Below are 11,635 nucleotides of genomic sequence, written 5' to 3'. Positions count from 1 at the left end.
CCTAGTGACGTGCAAGTAATGTTAATTACAAGTACATGTGCAGCAACTGTTTGGTGTTTGATAACCCTAGCTAGGCGTTGTTGCGATTGGAGTAGTACATACAGCTGTGCTTCGTTGTTGAGGCTAAAATCAATCGTTGGGTGTTCTAGGAACACACGCCTAGGTAAGTTTTCTTCTTTTCAGTGCGTTTGGAAGCACATTGCTAATTCTACTTTACAATCAAAGTACCCGAACTTGGAAAGGGGTCAATTTCTCGTCGTCTAGGGTTCAGCACTGTTAGTGCTCCCTTTCATTTTGAAGTTGCTTTAAAGTGCTCTGTCGCCGAGTCAGAGCAACTGTCGCAGGCGCGTAGCCAGGGAGTTGGAGGGGTTCGAACCCCCAGCATCCTCAGAGTGACGTCATTCTGAAAGCCTTCACCAAAAGACGGGTCTGGGATTTAACGAGAGACCCAGGTCGTCGCATTAATGGCACTTTTGGAAACATTCGGCGACCGCCCGCAAGTGATAGTGATGTCTTATCTGGGAGGTTTGCCTCAAAGATTCCGCAGCCGCTTAGTAGCAAAGCACGCTAGGAGAAACCGGATATTGTTCATGGCGATAATTGTTGCTGTCATCGTCACAATTTCTATCATTCTGTGGAAGAGAAGCAAACTTAACTTGAGTAATCAGTGTGGAGCAGACTTGAGCGTTGCTGGCTTACCCCTGTGTGAGGAGTGGGAGTTTAATCACAACAGCGTACACCTGCGGGAAGAAATCGGTCAGTTCATCAAATTTAATTTGTTGCATGATCGGATTGTGTTTTATCAAATTTCTGCTATTTTAATAACATTTATTATTGCTGTTAATTATTTCAAATTGTGCGGCGATTAATCAATTCAAGATAATGTATAGTGTGTCTAAAATAAACGCACTTTATAATTGTATGCAATACAATGTATATTAAGATTAATCGAAGAGAAGCTTGTAATCTAGAGTTAGCGGAGATGTTCCATCCATCGAACTGATGAAAGTTCTGATAATGACACAGATCCAGACATATAGTGTGTATGATCATTTCAAAGTGTGTATACATGTTTTGATACACTCCGTTACAGAGTGGCATGGGCTAGACCCATCATTTGTAGGCGTGATCATTTGTAGGTGTGGTCATTTGTAGGCGTGGTCATAAAATTGTGGGCTGTAATATACGTGGGAGGACCAAAGTTGTGTAAAGTACACCGGCGTAGCGTCGGGGGGGGGAGGCTACATCCCTCCAAACATTTTGGGCGTGTCACTTTGCTTCAAGCAGAAATCTAGGTTACTAACCTGTCCGCTTAGTCCTAGAGTAGTTCCTGCAGTATGTTGACGACGACGTTGACTGACTATATATATACATACACACACACACACACACACACACACACACACACACACACACACACACACACACACACACACACACACACACACACACACACACACACACACACACACACACACACACACACACACACACACACACACATATATTATTTTTAAATTTTTTACACACATACATGTGTGTGAAACATCAACATATACTAGAGTGAGCAAGTCCTAAAGAGAGTTACTAGAAGAATGCAGCTGCATACAACCGTACACTAAACGAGCATTAAATATCCAGAGTTTCACAGATAATTGTTCAATGAGGTTCTGGAAGGCTTGAGAAAGGGATGTTGTGTTACAGGTGGTAGTCTTCGACGCGATAATCTTTAGAGTCTTCAAGCTTGAAGGTGTCCAATAACATAGGGTCTCCAAAGCCAGAGGGAAGAACTCTCCGCCAGCAGCAGCAACGATATCATCATGGTAGGCATCTTTTCTATTTCACCTGCCAATGCGGCGGCACCAGCACTGGTTGCAGCGGCAACGATGTAGCTGGGTTGGAATATATATATATATATATATATATATATATATATATATATATATATATATATATATATATATATATATATATATATATATATATATATCTTTGATTACACACATCATCATTTCATACGGTAAATCAAATGTCGAAGAGTCGTGGACACGTGAAGTGCCCATCACTTGTAAAACATTTCATATACGCTTTCTGGCAATAGCAGAGTCAAAGAAGACAGCATAAAAAAGAAGCCTATATAAGATTATCTATCAATTTTTCAAGTAGTTTTAGGGTCGACAACCCGATTAACCGGAGAATGCGTGAAATCTCCGCTACCTGGTACACTCCGTACTTTGATCTGCACTCTGTACTCAAGCTAGTCTAGCTAACTAGAGCTACTGCTCGCTAGATTACGAAATGCTGAAATTAGCAAACGCCGGTTTGCACTGAATTACTATTATACATTCTACTGTCATCGAGATGCTATTTTGACGAGCAAACTCCTCGGGCGTCACGTGGGTCTCAAAAGTGGAGGGCTCATAGACAAAAGCTAAGACGTGACATCATAAAAAACGTTATAGGTTAAAAATTAATTCAACTCAAAATATAGGTTTATTATAAATTATTAATAATTACTTTCTCAGCCACAACCAAATTTTTAAAAATGTATTACACAAGCTTTTATAGAGAAGGGTGTCTTTTACAGAAAGCAGCAAATTGCGACTTATGATCACTTACGTAACTTTTCAGTTCTTCAGTTGTGCATACGATAAGAATCTAAGATTTGCGACCTCGAGGAACCGTTGGCAGTGTCAGGTTTATGTCTCTAGTTAACATGACAAATCTAAGATGTTTTAGTTAGTACTACATAAATTCTCAAACAAATCAAGATTAAATATAATAACAATTTTAACGAACCAGGCCCTCAAAAAGTGGAAGTAGCACCTACCCTATCTATAGTCCCTACTCTAGCCTATAGTATGCGACGCATTTGGACGAGCTCAGTGAGTGAAAATCTTCACGACATGGAATCTTAGCCTCGATCTTCGGACCAGAAAGCGCGCGAAGGTTACAAACAGTGTCCATCACAATGTTCTGGCAATGGCGGACGTTCATACCGTGAAAGTAAAAAATGGGCGTGGCTTTGCAGTGTGATTGATCAGCTCCCAAACTTGGACGAACACGCCACGCCGATGTACACCACACTTTTTCCAGTCTGGATCTGCCGCTGATTCTACCATGTCAGTCAATTAGAAACCAATAAAAGTAAGCGTCTATAAAAGTGGGCGTATCCATAAAAGTGGGCGTGTCTTATAGCATCGTGTAGTTAGCCCACACCCCATTTCTAGAGGTTACGCTTCGCCCCTTCTGCGTATTGTTGTTGTTCAGAATTTTATCTTGAAAAAGAATTTTAAAGAATCTGCTTTAGTATTCTTTGCCAAGTTGTAATTGTTTTGTTGTTTATGTTTGCTTGGCGTTAGGAATTTGTCTTTTTACATCCCTAGTTGATAGACGTTGAGGGTATCTTCTGTATATATACATGTAGGTCAGGGCTTTTATGGCACTATCTACAAAGCAGATGCGTATGAAATTGCCTCGCCTCAAACGTGGACTACTGTTGCAGTTAAAGTATTAACAAGACGTGAAGGTAGGATTTGAGTGGAATGGTTACGGATTAATTATTTAATTAATTAATAAAGTTTTTTTGCAAATTGTTAAGATGACGAGGGCACAACCAATGAAGCGAGTCTGCAAGCAGAAGCACAGCTATGTATCGCTATAGGTGATAGCAAACACGAGAATGTTGTGAGTCTGTTGGGAATCTGCTCCAAACAAGGTCTATATTTTTGTTGTTAAGACATACATGCAATCTTGCGGTTTGGATGTAGTACACACACACACACACACACACACACACACACACACACACACACACACACACACACACACACACACACACACACACACACACACACACACACACACACACACACACACACACACACACACACACACACACACACACACACACAGACACACACAGACACACACACACACACACACACACACACACACACACACACACACACACACACACACACACACACACACACACACACACACAGAGACACACACACACACACACACACACACACACACACACACACACACACACACACACACACACACACACACACAGAGACACACACACACACACACACACACACACACACACACACACACACACACACACACACACACACACACACACACACTAACTAGAGAAGCAAAGTTTTGCACACAAAGACATTTTAGTGAAAGCCCGGTTGTGCAGACCGTACACTCACTCTCACGAAAACCGATTCCCTACTGATGAACCGAAGTTTTTGACAACCAACAGACGTCAAGCCTACACACACACACACACACACACACACACACACACACACACACACACACACACACACACACACACACACACTCACACACACACACACACACACACACACACACACACACACACACACACACACACACACACGCAACCCATGGGGTTTACTTGTGCATGATGTCTTCTGCTTTGTTCCTTTTTACTACACAATATCCTATTATTATGTGCATACTGCTTGTAGCTTATGTGTGGTTTTTTGTGAGTGGGTTAGGAGAAAGCGTTTGCTTCTATCTATACTTGTTTGCAAAGTTTCTCACAATTTGTCTACCGCACGTATTACAGAACCCTTTTCTCTTATCTTCGAGTACGCTCCAAATGGCAACCTCAAATCTTACCTACGGAGTCTCAGACAATTGGAATGCAACGAGGACTGTCCCAGTACTGAAACAAGCAACATAGAATTCAATGGCATGTCTGATCAAAAGATGGTCAACTTTGCTTTGCAAATCGCGTCTGGAATGAAATTTTTAATTGGCAAAAAGGTAAGTTTATATATTTTACTATACAAAATACAATAAATAATATTTATTAACTTTAATTTTAGATACTTCACTGTGATTTGGCTGCTCGAAATGTATTGGTATTTGATTTGGGATGGTGAATTACTGAAAATCTGCGATTTTGGAATGTCGAAAGACGTAACCTATCATGGTTATTATCGTCGAAAATCAAAGGCAGGAAATTTTCTTATGTTATGCAAATACTATTTTAGTTATGAAACTTTTTTGTCATTTTTAGCGGATGTTGCCCGCTAAGTGGATGTCTCCCGAGGCAATGCTAAACAAATGTTATACGCAAGCAAGCGACGTGTGAGTTATTTGCATGAAATACTACTTCGTTTAGCTAATCATGTCTTGAATTTTAGTTGGTCTTTTGGCGTGTCGCTGTGGGAAATTGGTAGCCTTGGTATGTCGCTGGTACTGTTTGTTGTCCCGGATGCAACAGCTCTTATCCGGGGCCTTTCGCGCTACTCTTGTCCGGTGACCATATGAGAGTTCCAAGTGCGAGAATTTCATACGGGCACTGGACAAGACTAGCGCGAGAGAGTCTGGGGACGCTAAGGCTCTAGATATTTATTTGTTTTTTTTTGACAGGAGGTAGCCCTTACCCTAGTGTCCCGATTGAACGGCTCTACGATCTTCTCGTAGGTGGGTATCGAATGAGCTGTCCAACAGACTGCCCTCGCCGTTTGTAAGAGCAATGGTTAATATCAATGAAATAGAATAAGATGGATAGCTGTGTTTTGCAGGCATGATATTATGCTGCTCTGTTGGGCAGCCGATCCAGACAAAAGACCTTCATTCGAAGCTCTTTTCAATCGACTATTCAACTTGGCGAATGACACCAATTGAACGAATTGAACGACAATCTGTCTTTCTATTAATTATTTAGAGCTCTCTGTTGGAAAACGTCTAGATTTGAAATGTGGACTACTGGTACGACCATTTCCGTGCGGCTGAAGCTCTATCGACATTCTTGGGCAATAATCAATTAATAAATTCGTTTGCTAATTAATTAATTTGCAACGACGCTTTACTTACCTAGACAATCAAGAGACTGTAATACTAGAAACAGCACGGTAGCATTTATATTCTTTAATATTTACATTTTAAAGCTTTTCGTTTGTGTACCTCTCTTCCTGTCTCGGCTATCTAGGCGGTAATTAGGAACCGCGGGGGCCACAAGGGCCGTGGTCTCCCAATCAGCAGCCTATGGTCACTATATTATATAAAATAGAATATGTCATCACGAAAACAAGCTACAAATGGAATAAAACCAGGAGCTCCAATAGACGACAGTGCAAAAGTACACTAGGCAGACGTCAAGGGTACACCAGGCACTTGCGCAGACGCTTGTACATCTTCCGAAATGGCTGATGATGAACAAGTTCCAGCTCCGAAAAAACTCAAACCGAGTACGTTGACAACGTTTTGGTATGTTTTCTAATCATTTCTTTCAATTTCCTTGCCAAGTGGTGAATGGAATTTCTTGCAGCCTTGCATGACCAGCAGAAGTCTGTGCGTGCATGTGCGACACTCGGTGTTACAGTGGTGCGTAGCTTGGGTGTGTTGAGTGGTTCACAAATCGAAAACGAATATTTATGTATGTATGTATGTATGTATCTACCACTATGTATGTGTCATCACTGAAATCAGTGGACAGTCATCATGTATTTAGACATGTGTCTGTATGTATGTATGTATGTATAGTACATATGTATGTATGTACTGTTATACAATGCCGTTACCGCGCATTGATGTTTGCCCCCCAACCTGGATGCCATCTCTGAGTCTTGTAGTCCTATTGTCATGTAGCCAACCCCTCCCCTTTTTATATCTACTAGAATTTTAGTATTGGCGGAGAAGGGTTTGCTGACATGTCAACGATGATATCATAGATGTGTGATGGCTATTACTCTCTAGGCAAGCCCAGGGGAATGGATACATTTTCAAGGGGGAGAGAATGCATGGATTTAGTTTAAAATATCTGTAGTCTTAGATACCGGACTGCAAGCGCACATGCTTTCTGTTATCAGGGGGCACGAATCATGTTAATTACACGTGTCAGTCAATGTATCTAGTCCTTTTTCAAGCTCTTCATTGGCTGTGACTAATTGGGTTCAACGTGGATAAACGATTTGTAACCTAAGTAAAGAGCCGAGGGTTTAGCACTCTCAGAAGTGGGTCTGGAAACATTTGGGGAGTGTCTCAACTTTTGCAAGACTTTCAAAGGGCTTAAATTTCCAAGCACCTCCAATGTCACATGGACTTTGAGAGCTGCAGCATGCAGAGCGCTGAGGAACCTCTGAGGTTTAATTGCTTTAATGGTTAGTTAGTGAAATGGGCTCTAGTGTTAGTCAGTATATACGGGTCTCAGTGTTTGGTGTTAAGTTGTTCCTGGCACTGGCGCCAGCATTGAGACTGGATTAATGAAAAAATTTTGTTTGTTCTTTGTCGGTTTGGGTGTCTGATGCACCATGGGACAGCCCCTGGATCCACTCCTGTGAGTCTCTAGACCTTCTTTATTTTGCCACAGCAGTATGAAAACTTTATGTGACGTGTAATTTCATACTTTGTACACACGTGATTAATTAATATTAATGATGAATAATAATTTTATTAAAATGTATATTAATATCTGTTTGCTTAAAGACGAACTAGAAACTACAACCTGCCAAGAGTCATTGTTATGTTATTGTTTTGTACATTGGTCTGATTAGCCTCGTTTCCGACTCATGTGATCTTGGCAGTTCTGGTTCCCGTATTGAAACTAGCCTTTTTAGTATGAATGAAGACTTTCAACTCAGAAACAATGAATTGCCAACTTTCCTGTCTTCAAACATTTTACGCGCATACTTTTGCAAGCAGCGCTTGTATAGGGTAGGCCTAAGTGGCTTAGTTCATATTGCTCACACCAACTGTGTTTTCTACGTACATGCGCATGTGCACATTCCAATCTAACAGAATGATCGGGCATGGTTGTATCTAGCAGACTATGATATCAGTGAAAATGATTATAATGTTATACAGTAAATAGATCAGCAAACGGTGTAGATTGTCAACTATTTTTCAGTAAATTGACGAACAGTTGCTTCAGAGCAAAGCTTTCAGAAACATTCGGCACCTGCGCACTCGTCGACTGCTGATGAACAAGCCGTAACGGTGTTGTCTTCGACTGTCAGGTCGGACACGGAGGCTCCATACCTTCCAATATTAGAATAGCTAGATATAGTATTCCCTTCCACCTTGCCTTGGGTATGGTGACTGAAATGTCGATGAATGAATGAGGAAATCGCGTTCTTGATGGAAAAACGACGTCGTCGGTCCGTCTGGACAGAAGACGCTGATTTCTCAACCGCGTTGGACTGAAAAGACGCATCAGCAAGAGTAGTGCCGCACGTGGCAGCGCCTTTGATACACTTGGTTCTAATTTGCAATGACTGTTTGCATCCGCAAGTTCCAAGAAGTCGCCTCCTGTAACAAAGACACTTACCTGCCAGCGTCCAAACAAGAAAACAAGAAAATATAAATATATACCTGTAATTGGTGCTGCCGATATCCGGGTCATCATAATAGACAACTAGGCATGAGACTTGGACTGCATCCACTACGTACTTAGGTTCTTCTTTTGTCGTGTCGTGTTCACGTTGTTGGTGATGCTCTGCTGACTTCTTCAATAGAAAAAGCAGACTCCTCCCACTTCTGTGACTTTGGTTTTCAATTAGAGTATCTGGTCTGAAATCGAAAACCTATGAGATCAATGACCATATATCGACAACCAACAAGGTACAAAGAGAGCTTATGCTTGATACCAGAAACGTGCCATGCTTCCATTCGTTCTCAGCGCCACTGCGCATGCTCTTCGTCAAGAGACGATAGTGTACGTTTAGCATCATCGTCGATTTGCCATCTTCTCCGGTTGCGTTTCCAATGCCGTTATAGAGCGTCTCGTAGGAGAGAGAACAGAAAGACGCCTCGACACCCCACACGTGATTCTCAACTCTCCAGCACAGGCTGCCGTTCCGTCCTCCGTGGCGATCATCTCGACGCAGTTCGACTCTGTGTAGGACTTCCTTAGTTACCGGGTCCGACACAATAAATGCGGTTCCTGGATTGCTTCGGACGTTCATGGAACGACGTCGTCGACGGTCGGAACCGATTTTGACTATAGTCAGATTTGATGTCGGACAAGGATTGAGTAAGAGGGTCTCCGTTTCGCTAACGGGTATGTTGTTGGTTGAAAACTGCATGTCGTCAACAAAATGCCATTTATATTGTGCACACGCATTATGACTGGACCAACTAATTAGATTTCTTGATGCTCGGATTCAAGGGTCTAGTTTTGAGTTTGACCAAATAGAAATATATATTTATTGTGCGAAAGCGCAATGATGTTTACTGTAAAATGACTTGGTAGTACATACACCCTAAACTGACTCTCCAAGTGTGAACATGTATAGGCATGTGCCACAGTCGTCTAGCGATTGATTCGCCTTTCATCTCCATGTGAGCGTCGTTGGTTTTAGTGTCCATTTTACTATCTCTCGTTTGTATCGGCAGTGCAAAGAGAACTGTGCATGCTCAAAATGTCACATTTTAGTGTGTATGTACATGTATTTGAGCATCAAAAATTAGTTGGTCTGGCCTAACCTTTATTGAATCAAGCAATATCAGAAAGGAAGACTTGCCTGCTTTGTGTAGGCTCTGATGTTCAGGGGAGCTTCTGGAGACGGAAGCTCCGGAATCTCGGTGTCAAACTCGTATCCACCGCGAATGTTTAGTGCCTGTTTCTCACCGGATTGTTTGGAAAAATGAATGGTTGCGTTAACAGAGATCGGATCATCGATTGTGATGACAAAACCGAAGCTACTCACACTTCCCCAATTCAATCCAATCGAGAAGGTATCGGGAATGGGCATACGCTCGTAGTTCTGATGATAACCGTCCTTCAACTGGACTAACTCGCCTCTCAAACCGTTGGATGTCACCGTGTACTCACCTTCTCCTGAGAAAGAGGGATCATCGACCGTCTCGCCGTAGTTCTTTCCCGTGGCGGTCCAAATAAGGCTGACCTTGCTTTCATACTAAGAGGAGAGAAGAAGATGCTAGGGATCAGTCAAAGATTTGCAAACAAGATGGAAATTGGGGTCATTGGGCTGGAAATACGTGACAGTGACTGTTTTTCTGCAACGTTTCTGACCTGGTATACAAATATCTGGCTTGTTCCTTTTGGTGTTAGAAGCGGATTGCCCGGAGCGCTCACCAAGCGACCGTCCACCACAATGCTGCGCTCTTGCACGAACTTCTCGACCGGAATGCTGCCGCGAAACGCCGCAATGACGTGACTTTTACCGTCATAATGCACTTGATACGCTGCAACAAAATAACAAGCGTGAAACGAAGTGAATACAGTAAGTCTAGAAGCGATTCCTCGAGTAGATTTGCAAGATCACGTGATGATTGACGACACCGCATACCTCTGTGTGTTTGACCTTGAAATTCCTCGTTTGTCTTTGTCGCGACACTGTCTTTTCCGGTGAAATAGCCTCCAGAAAATGCTGCAATAAAGACCGTCGAGAAGATTAAGCTCAGTGCGCACAGGATCTTCCAGGGCCTAGACAGAAAGATGCACGTCAAAGATCTCGGGTGTGCGCGGGCGTCCATATTGTCTCACTTGACTTTGTGCCTTCGAGATCGATTGCAATTGCTCGTCTCGCGTTCTTCTAAAAGAACCGTTTTCTTGTCATTGCTGAGTTCCATGGTGTCACCACAAAGGACGCAGATATACGTCAACTAATCTAGAAGGATCAAATTCTTTGCATTTGTATAACAGTTTTAAGATTGTAACGACTGAAACTGAGTGACTCGTTGCTTACCTAGACGTAAAGACGTGTGGTTATCACTTGCTCCTTGAAGGCAGGGTCATCAGATGAATGACATTGCGCAAGCGCAAATGCATTTTGAATATAGTGTCTAGCGTATGATGCATTATATATAGTTATTCAGTGTTTAGCAATTAATGATGGCTAAACTTCTGTAGATACACAACTTTTTACAAACCTTTCTACTAATTAATTAATGCGAGCAAAATGCAAGTAAATTGAACCAAATACAGACATGGGCATAATTATGGAGGCCACCTCTCGTATCAGCTGAGGCATAGAAATCAACAGAACATTGCAGCTTTATGAATATACCTGCTGACCCGCTGATTCTACATCAAATCATGCTATTTGGGCATTTATGTTGTTAATTCTGATTGGACGCTTTGACAACCCGTAACAACAAAAAGATTAATTAAGACAATGACCAGTCTAACCACCACCACCATGCATTACTATGTCCAACCCGTTCATGTTGTGACGTCACAAGAGCAGATGATGAGAATAGACTCACAATATGCAAGTAAACTGAAAGGTATAGTCTCTATTAAATCTTTGAGTATGTCTTCCAACATAAACAAAGTCATTTTATGGTTTAGAAGCTTTTTGAAAACGATTTTGATTATTAACTTTAAAACTTGCTGGTTGTACTGACAGCAAGAAGCAGTATCTCAACAGGTCACACATCACCTCCAATCTCAGACATGCAGATGGCACAATCAGACCTCACCATTATGACTTGTTTTAAATTTACTAAAAAGTGCAGCTGTCACTGTAGATGCATGTACATGCAGCTAGTGTCTGAGGAAGTCTATCTAAGTCACATGCTCAGGATGGCTTCATAATTATGCCCATGTCTGTACTATATATAGTTTGTTTATACAAAAATACGTAAAAGTTAGGTTAACCTAAAATCGTGT

The 11,635-nt window shown here is 41.8% G+C and overlaps 1 protein-coding gene across 1 annotated transcript; it reads right to left on the bottom strand.

Annotated features, from left to right (window-relative positions):
• Nucleotides 1-7,834: 7,834 nt before the first annotated feature.
• Nucleotides 7,835-10,635, bottom strand: LOC134187797 (uncharacterized). The gene is made up of 7 exons (XM_062655955.1): nt 10,508-10,635; nt 10,311-10,447; nt 10,034-10,206; nt 9,522-9,917; nt 8,646-9,077; nt 8,371-8,582; nt 7,835-8,307 (listed from the first exon to the last, which is right to left on the bottom strand). The coding sequence occupies exons 1-7, from the start codon at nt 10,591-10,593 to the stop codon at nt 7,941-7,943; spliced, it is 1,803 nt and encodes a 600-aa protein (XP_062511939.1). The 5' UTR covers nt 10,594-10,635; the 3' UTR covers nt 7,835-7,940.
• Nucleotides 10,636-11,635: the final 1,000 nt, after the last annotated feature.

The sequence above is a fragment of the Corticium candelabrum genome, chromosome 12, assembly GCF_963422355.1.
Source record: "Corticium candelabrum chromosome 12, ooCorCand1.1, whole genome shotgun sequence".
NCBI lineage: Eukaryota > Metazoa > Porifera > Homoscleromorpha > Homosclerophorida > Plakinidae > Corticium > Corticium candelabrum.
This window is presented reverse-complemented; position numbering and strand designations above follow the sequence as displayed.

Excerpts from the sequence above, each read along its gene's own strand:
- LOC134187797 (XM_062655955.1), bottom strand. The coding sequence starts at position 10,593 with ATGGAACTCAGCAATGACAAGAAAACGGTTCTTTTAGAAGAACGCGAG. Across the intron at positions 10,448-10,507 it reads TCTCGAAGGCACAAAGTCAA|GCCCTGGAAGATCCTGTGCG; the intron begins GTGAGACAATAT and ends CTTTCTGTCTAG. Across the intron at positions 10,207-10,310 it reads TCAAGGTCAAACACACAGAG|CGTATCAAGTGCATTATGAC; the intron begins GTATGCGGTGTC and ends ATTTTGTTGCAG.